This window comes from Mastacembelus armatus, chromosome 4, assembly GCF_900324485.2.
Source record: "Mastacembelus armatus chromosome 4, fMasArm1.2, whole genome shotgun sequence".
NCBI lineage: Eukaryota > Metazoa > Chordata > Actinopteri > Synbranchiformes > Mastacembelidae > Mastacembelus > Mastacembelus armatus.
Window position 1 is genome coordinate 18,815,105 of NC_046636.1, and position 19,080 is coordinate 18,834,184.

Sequence of the window (19,080 nt, forward strand, 5' to 3'; positions counted from 1 at the left end):
ATATTCGGTTCCATTTTGTGTAGACCAACTACTGCTCCCAAGGCTGCTTGTACTGGTTGGGGCAGGCCTTTAACACACTGAAGTCTCCACAGGTGAAGCATTGCTGATGAACTATCATGGCGGCTGTCAGTATGAGTCTCCCATACCTCCGCAGCCCTCTTACAATACTCAGTGATGTTTTCATTGTCTTTGATTTGCAGGGCATCTACAGTGGTAAGGTCAGTATCAGTGGGGAAGTGATCCCTCAAAGTTTTCCAGAGGTTGTTGCGGTGATAATTGAAGGGTTCACTGTCTGGAACACAGCCATCCACCCCTGCTTCATCAAGCAGGTTCTCAGCCTGCTTCGGTCCTTCCACACGGCTCAGGACCGCTTTGAGGTCTCCTACATGCAGGGTCTCTCCTGCTGTGTGTGCTTCCATGGCCTTTATCCAGGGGTCAGCACCTCCAGTCAGGGGCGGCAGAGATCTGATCAGCCCCTCCAAGTCCCGGTGTTCAAAGGGGACATACTCTGTAGCCCCTGTGCTTGCAGTTGAAGATAAATCTTGCCTCTGCCCTGGTGTGCTGGTGATGGGGCCTGTAGACAATGGGCCTTTGTTTCCCTGGTTGGAGCCCTCAGATACACCATTAAGCCATTGCTTAGTGGGTCCCACAAACGGTGGTGGGTTCCTCGGGTCAGTCACTGATGAGGCACAATTAGACCCTGGGGTCGGCGTAACTGGCCAGGATCCTCTGCCCTGATTCTCTGTGAGCTGTTGAATTTCTGCTGACAGCTCAACCAGGCGCCTGTCTCGATCTTGGTTACCCTCTATCAACATTTTAAGGACTTCAGATGTCGTCTTATTCGCCCCAGCCTGTGCCTCAGTTAGTGCTGTCTGGTCGTCTAATCCTGGGACATCCAGATTCAGCAAACCTCCATGCAGTTTGACCACTGGAACCTGGACAGCTGGGACTGGATTCATTGAGCCTGAAGGAAGTGGATATGGGGGAGGCAGCTCTGGGTACAGCTGTAGCTTTAAGGGCACACTGGGAGTAGGGCTCTCCTTGTCACCTTGTGCCTTAGCATCCACCATCATTCTTTGGTGATTCTCCAGTCTCACCAATGCTTTCTCCATCCATCTTGCAGCCCGCTCGCTGGTGTGCATTTTGTTAAAGGCCCTCACCTTTTTGGCATGAGTTGGTCCCCATCCTCGCTGTCCTCCTCCTTCCCATGCTGCTAATGCTTCCTGGTAGTGGACCCTTCCATGTGCCCTTATAGATTGTATGTTGCCTTGATTTGGAAGACCAGCTCCTTTATTTTTGTTCAGGAAGTTCAGGTGGATCCATTTAGTCCATAGCTTTTCCAGTATTTGCTCCTCAAGCTTTGAATCCGCTACATTAGGATCTTTTGTGATGCTTTGGATTATCCACTCCTTCAACTCCTCTTGATTCTCTGGCCATTTGTCCCCCATGGTGTCTCCCTGGCTTATATCTATTATTTATTTATCTATTTATTTATTTATTTATTTATTTATTATTATTAAATTATATATATGTGTGTGTGTGTGTATTATTATTATTATTATTATACAATGTGTATATTCTTTTTTTTTTTATTATGTAAAATTAACAATATAGGATTTTTTTTTTTAAACAGGTAATATAAGAATAACTCAATTTATGTCAGTGTCAGGTAGTATTAGAATACCCCAATCTATGTCAGTGTCTAGTGGGTGTGTTGTATGCATGCAACTAAAGTGTGTCTGATTTTAGTGCTTCTCCAGTGTTCTTCTGTTTAATCTGCTCCTCTCAGCTGATGTTGGGCCAACAGCCAATGTCTACTTGTCCTTTTTTTTTTTTTTTTTCTTCTGCTACACTTCTCACTTTTTCCTCCTGTCCCTTCACTCTCTTAGAACACACACATATACACTCTTAGATTTCTAGATTTCTATTGCAAGATTTTTTTAACTAATATCATTTACCAGCTTAGTACGTGTCAAATATACACAGCCAAACAGCAATTTTAGGACACACACTTCTCCGTGCTACTTCAACAGACAGAGGGTTTGTGTTATCACCGTCAGGTTTCCACCCTCCCGCTGCTTCACACAGGAGTCACAAACAAACACACACTTAGACAGACAAAATATATGGTACCAGGACTCAATTTATACTCTAACTGTAGCTTTCTGAGTTTTTTAACTCAGGGACTCTAAACCCAATTAACTGTAGCTTTTAGGGTCTTTTTCAACCCAGGGACTCTAAACCCAATTATTTTGTTTTGATTGGAATTTCAATTATTAATGTCAAAAATAAGTATTAAATATGTGTCAAGAATATAACTGAAATAGCAAAACAATCAGAACGTAATAACATAGATCAATAATTTGAATTACAGGTGTCCTTAACCTCAGACAATACACTTTAATTTGGAAAGGCCAATATGCAGATTTCGGTATAAAACAACAGGCTCTGCTTACCTTTGTTTAAACCTGGGTCGTGCCTTGTCTGAGGACTCGGTCCACCCGTCAGGAGACTCCTCTCGTCCTCCACTACAGGTTAAGAGTTTGGTTGGTCTCAAAAGTATTTAATTGAAATTCCAAAACTTGTACAAGGACACACTTCCTGATCAGAAAATCACAGTCTGCAAGCAGTTAGCTGTAACCAACTTCACAGGAAGAAAGATGATGAACAAAGGACATACATGACATTATAAGGTTGCCAAAAATCACATCTTATTGGTTGACTACAGGTGGGGAGGGCTTTTGTTTAGACTTTAACCTTCCCTTGTTGGTGCCCTGGGTTGGTCCCAACCCCTCGGCACTTTACCATCCTCCTCTTCTTATCTTCATGTGTAGAGTTGCTCCGCATCCTAGAAAACATTCAGTGACACAGGGCCTTGTACCTCTGCATCCTTTTACACAACAACTCCTTATATGGTAACTCATCCTTGAAGTCTGTAATTCTCTCATCCTTAGCTTCACCTTGCCTCTCCCTCAACAACAATGTATCATACAGGGCCTCTCTCAGCCTGGAAACTTCACCTCGCCTCCCCTTAGTAACAGTGTATCATATGGGGCCTGCTCTTTCTGCAGGCTGATCTTATCTGTACTATCATGCCTACACACTGTAGAAACTACTCTTCAGACCTTTCTCTCCCTGTGACCTTTCCTGCACAACACATATGTTAGTGGTTACAAAGTTAAATGGTTAACCCAGCATCAAGTCGTTTACATTAATTTCCATGCATTCTATAGCATTGTATAGTATTTTCTCAGTTAGTCATTCTCCTAAACTACTTGTGTGTGTAAGTGTGTGTGTTAGACTCTCCCTCACATCTGATTGCTTCTTCACACAGTGGGGACAATGTTTGTAACCCTCGATCCCCATAACTAGGCCTTACAACTATTTGCAACAATGTATAAACATTTATAAGAGTAATGAAATTATAAATTAAATAAATAAATGTGTAAATTTATTTTCCAACAATTATAAATGAAATTATTAAAGGTGTAAGATTTATTTCCCCAACAGCTCTTTGTCGGAGCACTGATGCATGTAATGCCTGTATGCACGGAGTACAGTGTTTGAATAAACATGTTTGAAAGTGAGAAGAGTTTTTTCCGTCTGTCTGTCCATCGAGTGGTGGAGATCTGTCCGCACGCCGAGTGGCGTTTCCGTCTGTCCGTCTGCCTTCTCTGCCTGTCCGCAGAGTGGCGGAGATAATCTATGTTTTGTGCTTGAGCCCTGGAAGATACAGGAAATAAAGCTGCTGTCCTGCACTTGGGTCCTCACCTCCTTCACCACCACACCATCAGTGTTTCATGACAGAATGCTCCGACCACGATTGGACCCAGCGGACAGCGAGGGAAGGACACCGGTGTTGTCGGGTCTTGCTGCTTTGTCGAAAAATGCTACCGCAGCGCGAATCGGTAGCGGACTCTGTCGAGTCGCGCTACCCTATCGAAAAATGCTACCCCTGTAATATTAACTAAATGGGCAGGGGTAGCATGATTTGACAGTCCATTTTACCCTATCGAATTATCATGCTACCTGTGGTAAAATATCAGATTTTACCACAGGTAGCATGATTCGACAGGGTAAAATGGACTGTCGAATCATGCTACGCATGCGCGCGCATGCGCAGACTCACAAAGTAGCATACCTCGGTAGTTAGTGTGTTCCGACAGGACACCTGTTGAGAAATGGAGCGGGTGGCTCCTTCAGCTGTTTCTCGGCTGCTTACAAGACGCCGAGGATTATCAAGAGGTCTTGGACTTGAGCGGCAAGTTGGAACAGGAATTTCGCATCCCTCCATGGTACATGAACAGGGGGAAGGCACGTGAGATGGCCTCCCTGTTTTCCAACCTGCACGCCTTATTAGAGACCTGTCTGACATCTCGGCTTCCCCTCGGCGGTGGTGCCTAGACTCCCTCGATCCCGCGGCGAGAGTACCAGAACTGGAACCCACAGCAAAAACGCTCGAACCCCCGGCCAATGTGCCCGTGTCTCAGTTCCTGGCGTTCCAGTCGCCTGTGTTCCAGTTTCCAGCATTCCAATCGCCAGCGTCCCCGCCTCTAGAACTCCGGTCCCCGCGTCCCAGTCGCCAGAGCCCTTCCGGGCTCCCCAGCCCAGGAGATCCGAGTCCGGATCTATGTTTTGTGCTTGAGCCCTGGAAAATCCAGGAAATAAAGCTGCTATCCTGCACTTGGGTCCTCACCTCTCCTCCTTCACCACCACACCATCAGTATTTCATGACATTCTTAAATGTAAAATGTTGCTGTTTTTCTTAAGTAGCCTATTTTTATAATTTGGGGGTTTGGACTATTAGATAAAATTTTAAACTCCTGACATGAACATGGCAAGTAACTTATTTCTTTTTGTTTTTCTTCCTTCCATACTTTGTTTTTTTGAGTCACAGAAAGATGCTTTTACCCTGTAGTCACTCACATGACAATAAAACTATTATTCATCCTATATGAAATTGTATTCATCTCACAACCCCATCCCCCCATCTCCAAGCACGAGGGAGGGTACAGCATCTAGAGCCAGTGTTTCATTTGTGTTTTCAGATACTATCAAAAAACAGTGCGACACAGTCCTTTTACTCCTAATCTTTACATAACACTTGCTCCTCAGGCAAGGATGTGTTTAGCAGCAGATGATCAGTAGCTCATGTTTTCTTTGGTGGGAGATTGGAAATCGGGCCTGTTTACCTTGTCTTTTGTGCATTTCTTTGTCCATTCAGTCTCCGCGTGGTTGGTTATGCAAATATCAAGAAAAACATACTGTGCTTTGTCTGAGCATTTAGCTTCCCTCTTTTCAAGGAGCTTCAATTTTGAATTTTTTTTTTTTTTGTATAAGAAATAATAGCCTGTCCATGGTTTTCAGGGCTGATCAGATTACAAACACTAATGCTGATTATCAATTTCCTGTTCACAGTTTTATTTAGAAGTAGAAAGAAACAGATTGTCCATCAGCCAGTTTGAAATAGCCTAATTGTAGTTAAACAGTACATAGACATGACTCATGGTTGGTGGGGATACAAATATATCACAGGAGTGGGCCTAACTTATTACTGATCGTCCAATAAATAACATATTACTCTTCCTTACATGATATTACATTGTCAGCTTCCAACAGTACAAAGTATCGTGATCAAGGCCTGGAACTAGGCTACTCTTGGCTAGAAACCTATGCGGTATCACCCACTCATACTTTGAAAACAAAGAGGTTTATTAATAAGGCAGGCTCTAAACATGATGAGCATCACTATTTTAGCTTCCTCCTACATGAGAAGATGGATTGTAGAAACCAAACACTTATCAAACCTGACAAGTGATAGAAACACAAATCTCAAACGTCTGCAGAATCATTTGCAGTGGTGCAGGCAACTACATGCAAACCTACGCACAGACGACCAATAGCCAAATCCAAGGCGTGTCCAGCTCCGTCTGAGTCGTGGTTCTCCTCACATGTCTGTCAGCAGCGTGACTGCAGCCTGCTCCGTCTGCGCGGCCATTGGCTCACAGTCAGCGGAGGGGGCTGGGTTTTCGAGCCTGTGAGTGCGGACCCGAGTCTGAGGGACGGAGGCTGACAGGACGCCGCTTCTCCTCGGCGAGCCTCTTCCCCTCCGTCCTCCCGGCGATACGCTGTGCGTTATGACGCCAGGCTTGTTTGACGAGCGCATTTACGTGGGACTGGCGAGCACGGCAGCCTGGATCCTCGTTATGTAATACATCTGATGCTGCTGCTGATGCTGCTGTTGCTGCTGTTGCTGCTGCTGCACAGAGAGGAATCGGACGAATGGATGGATATCGGCTTGTGATTGAACGTACAGGCACATGCAAGTACGATGATATTTGTAAATAGCTGGAGAGCACCGTAATTCCACCCTGTCTGGGCATCACTGGCCTATCCAGGAGGTGCACAGACGTCTGGAGCCTGCAGAGGCTGCACTGCTCTTTTTTTTTTTTTTTTTTTTTTTTTTAAAAAAAAACCACCCAGAGGTGCGTCTCATTTTAAATTCCTCTCCGCTATCATCGGAAATAAACCAATGCGGGTTTGTTTCAGACAAGAATCGAGATCGCATTTCGTCCTCCGTCGCACCGGTTCAATCCAACTACCTCTGAGCTGTGGTATAAACAATGGCGGGTCCCGAGCAGTCCCAGCAGCAGCAGCAGGTAGAGGAGAAGGCAGAGCACATAGATGATGCTGAGATGGCTCTGCAAGGTATTAACATGCTGCTCAACAACGGATTCAAAGAAAGCGACGAGCTTTTCAGGAGATACAGGTAAATCGTTTTTCTCTAATTAACGATGTTGTACTGCAATAACGTTACTACACATCTGACAGAACATATGTAGCTTATCACAGCATGCTTCAAATAAAGGTGGAAGGATGGATCAAATGCCTCCTAGTCTATTTTATCAGAGACTGAGGCAATGTGGCCTCCAGGTGTGTGACTTACCTGGACTTCTCTGGCAGATGACACCTCTTAACAGAGAGGATCATGGCACTGCTATATATCTATCCACCTGTAGGCTGACCAGTATGTGCACTATCCACTTTCATGTTATTTATCTAATCCCATTTTGGACACTTGCTTTTTATAGTACATAAGGGCTGATCCTGCACATGCTCTTTTTGTGTTAGGAGGGAAAGTTACAATATATAGGAGACTTTGTGCTGGGAAAAAATATATTCTCCTCAGGAAGAAAAGTTTCAATGCTGTATTAGGGGTATGATTGAGATTTTATTGTAATTTTTCATGAGTATTTTTCTGTGGTTTCTTCCTTTGTGTTCTGTCTAGGACCCAGAGCCCACTGATGAGCTTTGGGGCCAGTTTTGTCAGTTTCTTGGTGAGTTTCCATTCAGCTAATCATTAACAGTTCAAATAAAATGCCAAAGGTAATATCAGCTTTGAGCCCATACTCTCACAGGTCACTAGAAACTAAACAGTATCAAGACCTGAAATGATCCAATCTGTCAGGTTGGCTGTACCTCCTCAGGCATCCTCACCCTTTCTTTTCCATCCATTAACATAATCGATGTGTCTTCCTCTCGAGAACTGCATTGATCTTGTAGAGAAGCACATTACTATAACACTGTATCCATCCCTGACGGGAGAGGGTGATTTTTCAGTGTATTCACCCACTCACATACACTCCCTCTCTCTCTCTCCCTCTGTCACTGCCTCCCATGTCAACACTCATGCACCATCAAGCCAGAAACGATGCCATCCAGATATTAAATGACTCTGGAGGTGGTGGGGGTGGTGACATCTGGCCTTCATGGGAGGCATTCGAACATGCACAGTGATAGTTACATACATACAGTGGAGCTATGAATCCCATCTTGAATTGTCAATCAAAAAAAAAAAAAAAAAAAAAAAAAAAAAAAAAATATATATATATATATATATATATATATATATATAATATATTGCCATATTCATCATGACTGAAAAGGACTGAGCAACATTCCAGCAATGGTTTTCTGATTCTGTCAGCTGGGTAGCATCTTTGCAATCCAAACACAGCTGTCACCGTGTTCCTCAATTCATTGTTATGGAGAAAGAGCCCTTTGTCCCTGCCTTCTTTTGAGGCATATTACATAACACTTCTTCCCTTGTATTATAAGATTGTGAGCCAGCTTGTCAATTTGCTCTGAAAAACCAAAACAATGTCACAATTATACTATGGTTTTAAGGACTTCTTGCATTTCATTGCAGAATGCCATGATGACATTTGAGGAGGAAAAGATGCAAACAGCCTGTGATGACCTGAGGACCACTGAGAAACTGTGTGAGAGTGACAGTGCTGGAGTCATAGAGACTATCAGGAACAAGATCAAGAAGAGTGTGAGTGTAAAACAGTATGGACTGTTAGAAGGCAATAGCAAACCCATAAACTAAACTCTGATAACAGTTAGTACTGAATCTATGTCATATTAACACCAGCAAGTTACACATTCAGATCTACTAATATCACAGCCAGGGCAGACTAGCATACAGATAACAGTGTTTACATCATCAGTATCAGGCCCAGTGATGGTGTCAGCAGCGAGATCATGTCAAGCTCACTTACAGATTCAATTGGTACTTCTGTGAAATGTAGTCATGAGCTGGGCTTGCTCTGGGTCAATCAGGAAGCTCCTTGTTGCTTTGGATGCAAGCCTGTGGTGAAAGTTGCAGGGTGTCTGTATGCAGTATACTAATCTTTGAATTCATACGTGCCTGTTGCAGATGGACTCCCAAAGGTCAGGCGTTGTTGTCGTAGACCGCCTTCAGAGACAAATTATTGTTGCTGACTGTCAGGTGTACCTCGCCGTGCTCTCCTTTGTCAAACAGGAGCTTTCAGGTAATCAAATTGATTGATCATTGATTTGATTATTCACCTTAGAGGTAATATGATGCAGTGTTTTTTTAATATGATTAGTTTTAAGGGCTATTTTTATGTCTTGTTTGAAAATAATGGAAGGACTCAAAATGATTACAATTCTACTGCTCTAACAGTCATTAAGGTATTTAAATCTGGAGCAAATGATAGATGTGTCTAGCGTTATGCCTATAGTGTGGCTAAAGAATATTAATTATATTATTTTATCATGAATATTTTTATAAATTGCATTCACACATTGATCAGGCGCATCAATAAACTCATTACCAAAAATTATGGTCTTGTTTTTCCACCTGAGCATGTCGTGAATCAAACGCGCCTTAACTATATCCTACGTACTGTTTCTACTAACAGCGTATATCAAAGGAGGCTGGATTCTTCGTAAGGCATGGAAAATGTACAATAAGTGCCACAGTGACATCAGCCAGCTGCAGGAGGCCTGTCAGCGAAGACCCTCCACCAGCCAGGAGTCCGTCTCTGCAGACAACGCCAACCACAACACATCTGTGGAGAATAGCGTGACGGCCGAGGCCCTAGACCGGCTCAAGGGCTCCGTCAGCTTCGGATACGGCCTCTTCCATCTGTGCATCTCTATGGTTCCACCACACCTGCTCAAGATTATCAATCTTTTGGGCTTCCCTGGCGACAGACTTCAGGGCCTGTCCTCCCTTATGTATGCCAGCGAGAGCAAGGACATGAAAGCACCACTAGCTACGTGAGTATACTAGGACTGTATTAATTCAAAGACCAATGTCAGTTTAGTCTTAAATTAGCTATAATTGTTTAAAACTCCTCCAAGCAATATTCTTATATTAACAATGGTTCAGCTGAGGGTGTGTGATGAGAAAGGTATCACATCACCATACTCTGCAGTGCCCCTCACTTTTATGGGGATTTTGGTGTCTTTCAGCTGATTATTTGAGTTTCAGGCCCCACGTCCTCATTATTTTGGTTCACCCACTGGCCATTATCTCTCCAGCACCAAACACCACAGTTAACTAGCGATTGGCCGGTGAACAGTTTGACAGTTTGGCACTGATTTTTTTTTTTTTTCAGTAATGGGTAGAAGCCAAAACAGAGCAAAATAGAGTGAATATAATATTGTGCTTAAATTAATCAAGTGGATGTATAAAATGTCATACATTTAATGACAATACTGATGTTAAAACAATTCAAAATCCATATAGTAAAAAACATGTTATACTCTTAAAATTTCTACTTTCTACCTCTCTACTTTCATATATTGTATTTTAGAGGGTTCCCCTATAATAGTTTAAATACTTCAGACAGTCCCCTATTTTATGGAAATGTACAGTATTATATGCAGCAGTTAATGATACCGTACATAGAGTGTAATATTGCACCACTCTGCCTCTTTAATTTCAATTCTGGCTGAGGTTTAAAAGGTTTTTAAAAAAACTGAAAATTGTTAAAGCAGTCTAACATGAGTTTCTTACTGTGTTGCTCAGGTTGGCCCTCTTGTGGTACCACACAGTAGTGCTGCCTTTCTTTGCTCTAGATGGCTCTGATACAAATGCAGGGCTAATGGAGGCCAAGGCTATTCTGCAGAGAAAGTCGGTGGTGTACCCGAACTCATCACTCTTCATGTTCTTTAAAGGACGGGTTCAGAGGCTAGAGGTATGTGCAGCAAGCTCATCACTGGTAACAATCAGTGCCAGCTAAGCAGAACTTTGATAAGGCTGTAGTGATTCACAGATTACAAGCTGTAATCATTTATTTATGTGTGTAATGCCGGATAAAGCCAGTGTTCGCCAAACACACACAAAGTATCTTCCATCATCGAGTTTAGCAGCTTCTGCTCAAGCACATATAATTGATATGCATGACAGATGGTTCATTAACTTACTAACATCTGATCCATCATTTAATTATAATCTAACTTTCATTTAACATATGCATGTGGTGGATGTCCAGCATAATTTCTGTTACCTGTTGGTGTGTGTGCTCTCTCCTCTGTCTTCAGTGCCATATCAACAGTGCTTTGGCCTGTTTCCATGATGCACTAGAGCTTGCATCAGACCAAAGAGAGATCCAACATGTGTGTCTCTATGAGATTGGTACGTGTCTTCTCATCAGGTTAGTTGTGACATACTGGCACTAGGGGTACAGCACTCTGAGGGGTTCATTTCGTTGTCTGCTTGTCTTTGTATCAGGTTGGTGTAGCATGATAGAGATGAACTTCGAAGACGCGTACAGGGCGTTTGAAAGGCTGAAGAATGAGTCTCGTTGGTCACAGTGCTATTACGCCTACTTGACTGGAGGTGAGCCTGACACACACTAACAGATGCCTACACTGGTGGGATGTTACAGTAGATGCTCTGTGTTATACACACAGTACGTTCTGTTGTTGTCCAGTGTGTCAGGGTGCTTCAGGTGACCTGGATGGAGCGAGTGGAGTTTTCAAAGATGTGCAGAAGCTGTTCAAGAGAAAAAACAACCAGATAGAACAATTTGCTGTCAAAAGGGTAGGTTTGACTGCAAATATTGACCTTTTTCGCCAAAGGATCCATGAATGTATAACCACAGTTTGCCTTTCCTGTGTGATTCCTGTGTGCAGGCTGAGAGATTGAGAAAGATCTCGCCCACCAGAGAGCTATGCATTCTCGGCGTAATCGAGGTGCTCTATCTGTGGAAAGCGCTTCCGAACTGCTCCTCAACTAAACTACAGATAATGAATCAGGGTGAGTGTAACCTACATGATTCATGTCAGCGTAATCAGTTTAGCTGCTGCCTGATTTCATTTAACCTTATGTGATAATCTCTCTCGTGTCCTGTTCAGTGTTACAGAGTTTAGATGACGCTACATGCAGAGGCCTGAAACATCTCCTTCTTGGTGCCATTCACAAGTGTCATGGAAATATGAGAGATGCTGTTCAGGTATCACACAATGAGCACCGAATTGCTTTGCAAATGCTCTACACTTATGTTACTCATCTTGCTCTTTGCATTTATTTTGTGACACAGTCGTTCCAGCTGGCTGCTAGAGATGAGTACGGACGACAGATCAACTCATATGTCCAGCCGTATGCTGTCTATGAGCTGGGATGTATACTGCTTGCCAAACCAGAGGTGAATCTGCTGCACATAACATTCAAATATTTAGGATTGCCTGATGATGTGAAAAGGGATTTTAATGTAACATGAGTCACCTAGTCTTTTTTTGTGTATTGGAATCCAGACAGTAGGAAAGGGAAGATCATTTCTACTTCAAGCAAAGGTAAAATAGTCATCATCAAAATTAGCCTGTTTTTATTTTTCTATATAATGTGAGAAATACAGGATATTACATGTTTCAACTGTCAATCTATCTCGTTTTTAGGAGGATTTTACAGGCTACGATTTTGAGAACAGGCTTCATGTCCGCATCCATTCAGCCCTGGCCTCGTTGAAGGAAGTGGTGCCACAGTGAGTCTACAATGGCTCAAGTTGCAGTATGCTCATGGCTCTTCACACCAATCTAACTGTTTGACATCCCAGTGAACTGGCTCCTTTTTTATTCCCAAAGGGTTTGGAGAAATACACGTTTGTCATTTCACCCACAGTTAGGCTGATATGAGGCTTCATCTCTGCGCATTCAGCACATGTACAGATACCAGTCTGCTCGTATGAGCTTAACACAAAACCTGGAAACAGATGGCAGTAGCTATTATAGTCATGGCTACCAAGTTAAAAACAAAGCTGTCATTCTGGCACAGACTTTCCAGTTGATGGCCAGCAAGCTAGTTACCGATGCATCCATATACTTGGAATTTGTTGCAAACATACAAACATGCAAACATACAGTCCCAGCTGGGTAATAGCTGTTTCCCTTGTCTTGTTGTTAATGTGCTAACATTTCTATTTTAAACTGAGTATACAGAGATGAAGCTGATATCAATACTTGGAAAAGACAACAAATATAAGTATATTTCCACAAATTTTGAACTTTTCCATTAAGTGTTTTCTGCCCCCAAATGTATTAGTTAGCTAGTAACAATTTTCTTCATTAACCTGTGTATTTCAGTTTTGCCTCACTCCTTCAGTGAACAATTCGCCACATAAAAGTGTCTTTTTTTTTTTTTTTTTTTTTTTTTTAGCTCATATCGCTCTTAATAGTAAATTTGTGACAATAAAAGTTACGGGTAATAGTGTTTTTCAACTATTCTTTGAAAACACGCAGAAGGCATTTGAAGATCTTACAAATAGTAGTGAAATAGCCAGTTGTTTGCCATCTCACATAAACCTGAAACCTGTTCTTATAAATCACTATGAAGGGTTTCAGTTGTCATTTAATAACTAATGCTTATCCTAACAAACATTTCAAAATCTGTTCGCTAACTTGCGAAGGGACATTTGAGTCCAATCGCACAGGGGCCATTTACATTCACAGTGAAAATTCAATGAGAATCTTGTGGTGTAATTAGTTAACACAGGAATATTTCAATAAAGTCCAATATTTTTAATGGTTAAGAATGAAATCACACATAGTAATAAGAAGAACACTGTGAGTTATTCACACTTGAGTATTTTTGACATCATATACTTTATGTAATTGAGAAATCACTTCACAATGCCCTTTTTTATGTGAAAACAGCAGGCCAATGATCCTCTGCGCTATGCATGGTTTGGCAGGGTAAGTGGCTTTAAGACTGTACTGTAGTTAAATGTACCTGTATTCCCATACCTACAAACACATATTATTTTATTATTGTAATCCAGTACATTCAGTACTGTAATGTTTCCATTGAAAGGTGCTGCTAAAAGCCAGCCTTACGACTTATTTTAATAGTGTTTTAATGATACAAGATTTAAATTAGTCCATTATATTGACAAGCTTATTTATTACGTAACAGACGTTATACTTTTCAGGTGTCATTTGCAGTGTGCTATTTTGGTTAAGAGATTTGACACTGCAAATTCTGTGGTGGTCAGCAAGATAGACTGCAGTGTTTGTGACAAGGCATAATATTTCTATAAGGAGTGATTTTAACAAACTTTCTCAACACAGTGTCACGCTGTAAATATGTATTATTCCATGCAAGGTATTGCCTTCTGAGTTATGGTTGTCTGAGCAATATACCAGGAGAAGAATCTTCATTTACAGAGACTTTCAACACTCTGCTTTTAATCCCATGTTTAAGACTGTAGATGGATACACTTGTTTTGCTCACACTAAACTGGTCAGACAAAGCCTGTCATCCCCTCTAGCTGTGATGGATGTAAATTGTGGTTAATGTTAAGGTGACCACCACGTAAGTGGTCAGTAAAATGCAAGTCATGTAATGGTGAAATGTCAGTGAGATGTTGCCTACCTGCTTTACGAAACACATCCGTCAATGAAAGACTTTTTCCCCGCTGTCATGAGATTTTGTTGAAAGTGAGGTTACATGTCAGGACGATGGTGTTGCAATGTGTCACTGAACTCTACAATAAACTGTTCTCCATTAATCTAGGTGAATGTGGTCCTTTTCTTTGTTTTTTTTTCTCTAAAAATTGCATTTAGAACAATTGATGTTATATCAAATGTGCAAGAGGCATTGATGCATCAGGGGAAAACGTATCCATGTCTGCTCTGCCATATCTCTACTCAGTTTTTCCTGGGAAAAACGGCTCCGATACTCAGAAAATGAGGAAACACTCATGTGAAGCGCTTCTCACCAGTTGCCCTGGAGTCACTAAGAGGCAGCTGATATGACGCTATTGACAAGGGGTATGTGCCCACATTATCAGATCTGGAAGACTTGCATGCTGACATCAACCCACAAAGTTCTCTGGAATGAAAACAAACCTTCTGGATGATCCTGACTATACATCTGAGCTGATGAAGCAGACAGAAGCTCATGGTACCTTTTTAATTATCTTATAATGTCTTGTTACAATCACGTCCTGTATGTTACACTTTGCTTTTTAACTGTCTACATAATTCATTTATTTTTATTCCACCAGGGGGAGTTGATCTCATAGACAGCAGCCAGGATGCAAATGTATTTTCCCACATTGTCATTACAGTGACAGAAGGAGAGACACCACAAAAAGAGCTAAACAAGAATATCCAGTGGTAGAAAGTAAGTACAGATTGAGTAGATTCAGATTAGTAATACAATCTATAATCATCAAATTAATTGTGATATTATTATGGTTATGATGAGGACTATTATAGATTAAGCTACCAATCAGCATATTACGTAGTTAAAAGTAGGCTAATCTTTAAAGTGATGTTTATACATTAATCAATAGGTATTTTACTTTTATTGGATGTAATATTTTTTAAATGGGCTGCTCCACATGATAATTCATTGTTATATTTATTAATAATATTGCTTCTCTCTCTTATGTTCAGTGTGATTAGGCTGAGAGTTAATTCTAAATGCCATGATAGATTACACCAAGAGCATCTCTTTAAGAAAACATGTCTGTCACACTAGGCTTAAGGTAACAACTCACTCAGTAAATTATTCAGACTCCTGTGCCATTGAGTTCAGACATGGCAGTACAGCGCTGGATGGTTGGGCAGAAACACTCCCATGGGCTTCACATCCATCTTCCTTTAGTTGACGCTGGTCTTCCTAAATAATCTAATGACAATTTCTTTCACACTCACTTTAAAAAAACTGTGCCGTCAGCTATACCTACTTCCCTTTAAGACAGGGCGGACAAGTGTATTTGGGAGTGCTTCATCTAGCGTGTGGTTGGTAGAGGGGTATGACATCATCCTTTGTAATCTGGTGTGATTCACACCCAATTCTTATATTTTCTGTGTTACGTTGGTAGACCATGCTGTTCTTCGAGCAGCATGTTCTTTCACTGCATGCATCAGTCCTTAAAATGTGAATGCTGATGAATTAAATAAAGCAATTGCATCAGACAGAAGTGGAGATGACAGAGGGGGCCCAAGAGAGATGTAACGCATGAAGCAAATGTGTCTGAGAGAGAGAGAGAGAGAGAGAAGTGGGACTGTGTAAGAGCAAAGTAACAATTGCATTGTGCTCCACTCAGCTTGAAACCTGAGCAGACAAAGTATCTTACTACCTTCTGTTGCTGCTGCACTTCATGTCCAACTTCATGCACTGTAGTTTATCACAATACAAAACTGGAAAATATTGTCATAAACCCATTCATATATATAAAAACTTCCTTACAGTAAGAAGTATACTATTCAGAGAAAATATATTAAGCACATTTTAACATGTAGGCGGTTAATTGAGAAGTAGTAGTACACCTAAGCAGAAACAACCAACTGCCAAATAGAGCTGCTGTTCAGACTTTATTGTACTATAAGAATATTACTGTGTTTATTTTATTATGCAGCATTGTTTAAATGGATAATAGTGAAAATAAAATATATTTCTCTCAGAGAAACAACCTATAGCTACTGTCCTGACATTACTGTCCTGAAGGCCTGGTCCTCTCAATTCAGCAATTAGTGTCATATGAGAACGTTTCTCCACGTGCTGCATTTTGTCTGGTCTGTTTAGAGTTAAACATTTGCTAAGGTCTGATAAAATTACTGTTACTGAACTACAACAGTATGTTACAAAAAGCTTTATCTACTAATAAAAACATATGTTCTGCATGTAGGATGCATGTAAACACAGCATCAGGTCTTTTTCACCCCTAACACTGAAGTAACTCTTCTACAGAATGGCTTCAGAGACACAAAATCTGCCTTTTGGAGTGGCTCAGTCAAATCCCAACAGAGATGAAAGACCTCCAGAGAGACGTTCACAGCAGATGTCCTTGGAGAATATGGCTGAGCTGAAGCAGTTCTGTAAGGAAGACTGATCCACATATCCTCCTGAACGTTGTGTAGGTCTGATCCACAGCTGCTGCTGCTGCCATAGGTGGTTCAACCAGTTATTAAAACACTGTTGCCAGTAAAAAAAAAAATTCCCACCATCACTTTGTATGTTTAACAGGTGTGTTGAATAAAGACTTTTTTCTCAGCTTAGAAATAGTATGTTGATTTATTCATAAAACCAGGAAATAGAAACACTGCCATTACTTTTTTATTACAACTGTACATGTTTACCATTTAACTTTTATAAATTACTGCAGTAGGAACACAACCTATAACACAACCTTCATGACTTCAGAAAAATATACATAGGACAAAAGAAGCAACATTTCTGCTACAGGAAAATGCTGTTTCTGTGTCCAGACTCTGCTGAATGGTGTGCTCCACTGAACAGACAGGGACCTGCTTTGTGCTGGTTTGTGTCCTCTCAGCATGATGTCCCTGGCTTGACCTACTAAACTTTATTCAGGAAGAAATGCGTTTCTCTTCCTGCTGTCCACTGCATTCAAACCAGTCCAATAGGCCCAGCTAAACAGGGCTTTTTTATACACATTTGAGAAAACGATTCTACCCTGTTGTGTGTGTGTGTGTTTTTTTTTTTTAACTTTAAAATGTTTTACTGTAGGCCAGCTTTGATACGAGGCGTTTCAGAGGGATCCTAACCCCTGCTCCCCGCCCTCTCTGCTGCATCGATGCTGCTGCCTCCCTCGGCGGTGATGTCAGCGGCTCGGTGGAGGCTGAGCATCCTCGCCGAAGACGCGGAGACAACAGAGCCATTTTGACTCTTCGCAGGGTGAAAGAAACGGGCCGGACCGAACAAACACCTCCTGGGTCCCAAAGCAGGGAAAAGGGGTGGGTGGGTACGATACACCGTCGGTGGTAACCTCAACCCCACCCCACCCCTACCTCCCCCCACCCCCCTCCTTCCCGTTTTAATGACGAAGAGAGACTGGTAGCAGGGGCAGTGCCAGACCTGGAGACCGGAGGGGGTGGAAGGTAGCTACGGAGCAGGAGGATAAGACGGACGAGCGCGACGGGAGCAAGACGTCACCGGCACTGAAGAAGTAGGTTTAGCTTTTATTTCCATTTCTCCATTGTCCCGCTGGTTCCGCAGGTTTAATGACGCTGTCTTTATTTACTTCAACCCCCCCCTGGGGGGAAGGAGAGAGAGAGAGATGGGCATAGGGTGCGGCCACTGGAAAGGCTGTCAGTGTCGGACACATAGTAAGGAGACAAAATGACATTACTGTGAATGACAGCTGTCACTGGGCGAAGGGAAGGCAGCTTTAAATGTAGAGATGCTGTATCATAAGCCCTGAAAATGACGCAAGAACTAATTTTACAGAAAGTCATTAAAGCTCTGAATGATCCATTTTAGCCTGAACGAAAATATAGGCCCTCAGCCAGCACCGACGCGTGTTTTATGTATTTGCTGTCATTTTAAATGAAGCATTATTAAATATTGTTTTATGAGTAAGAAGTATAAAAAAAAAAAACGCATCAAGCTGTCGTCATGCTCAAGTACAAGTAGTATATTACATTAGGCTTTGTCACTGGGAAAATGGTGGCCGCCCAGCAGCATCATCAGCTGGTTGGCCATGAAAATAAAAAAAAAAAACATCTTCAGTGTTATTGGTATGTAAGAGATCTCTTATGGTACATTGAGTGTACATAAGGTACACACTGTCATCATGTGAAGTTCATCATCATTTCAGCACGGTATTGAACTGGGGTGGTGAAATCTTCTGCTTCGTGTAGTATGTGTTAACACACTCAGGTGCACGTTTGAAACCTACAGTGCAATAAAACACAGTGTTGCCTGCATTCATCTCGCAGCTGACTCTGTTTTAGGTGGCAGCTGTTGGGGTTGTGCCAGGAAGCACAGTGACACAGCAAATTTACAACACTAAATGATGATAATGATAGTTGTCTGAGTCACAAACCCATTGGAACATGCTCTGAATACTGAGGCAAATTCAACATTATTCCAAACCTTGGCATAAATTAAGTATATGAAATGGCGTTTTTTTTTTTTGTTTTGTTATTATGCCTTAAATTATTAAAGCTTTATGTAATGGGATATTTCCAGCTCTGAGGGATGTTGGGGATACTACATGTCTTATTGTTCACTGTTAAAGCTTATTGATGAAGACATTAAATGATTGTAATTTGATCGCCACAGATGATGAATCATGGTTCCTCTTAATACACCCACAATTTCCAAATTTAGTCTTTTAGGAGACAGCATGACAAGCTGAGAGCTGTTTATGAAACCGAGCCACTGAATGGAGCCAGATCCTGGATTTGTGGCTCAGTCCAGAACCATTGTGATCCAGAGACATAACCTGACATTTAGATGCTGCTGCTGCACTTCTTTTGTTGCTGCTAGCTCTATTATACATCTCCTGT

At 41.8% G+C, this 19,080-nt stretch overlaps 2 protein-coding genes across 2 annotated transcripts in view; both read left to right on the forward strand.

Annotated features, from left to right (window-relative positions):
- Nucleotides 1-7,303: 7,303 nt before the first annotated feature.
- Nucleotides 7,304-14,092, forward strand: LOC113129273 (tetratricopeptide repeat protein 39C). The gene is made up of 13 exons (XM_033325173.1): nt 7,304-7,337; nt 8,210-8,338; nt 8,723-8,837; nt 9,231-9,591; nt 10,346-10,514; nt 10,861-10,954; nt 11,051-11,158; nt 11,253-11,362; nt 11,455-11,578; nt 11,677-11,774; nt 11,862-11,966; nt 12,076-12,114; nt 12,217-14,092. Exons 1-13 carry the CDS (start codon nt 7,305-7,307, stop codon nt 12,304-12,306), a joined length of 1,575 nt encoding a protein of 524 aa, XP_033181064.1. The 5' UTR covers nt 7,304; the 3' UTR covers nt 12,307-14,092.
- Nucleotides 14,093-17,597: 3,505 nt separating this feature from the next.
- Nucleotides 17,598-19,080, forward strand: part of kif1aa (kinesin family member 1Aa) — a 34,526-nt gene continuing 33,043 nt past the window's right edge. Inside the window, exon 1 of the mRNA XM_026304909.1 lies at nt 17,598-17,735. The gene's annotated coding sequence lies outside the window, so the exon portion shown is untranslated. The remainder of the gene's footprint in view (nt 17,736-19,080) is intronic.

Coding starts and splice junctions, on each gene's coding strand:
- LOC113129273 (XM_033325173.1), top strand. CDS start 7,305: ATGAGCTTTGGGGCCAGTTTTGTCAGTTTCTTG. Junction 7,338..8,209: donor CCAGTTTTGTCAGTTTCTTG/GTGAGTTTCCAT, acceptor ATTTCATTGCAG/AATGCCATGATGACATTTGA. Junction 8,838..9,230: donor TGTCAAACAGGAGCTTTCAG/GTAATCAAATTG, acceptor TTCTACTAACAG/CGTATATCAAAGGAGGCTGG.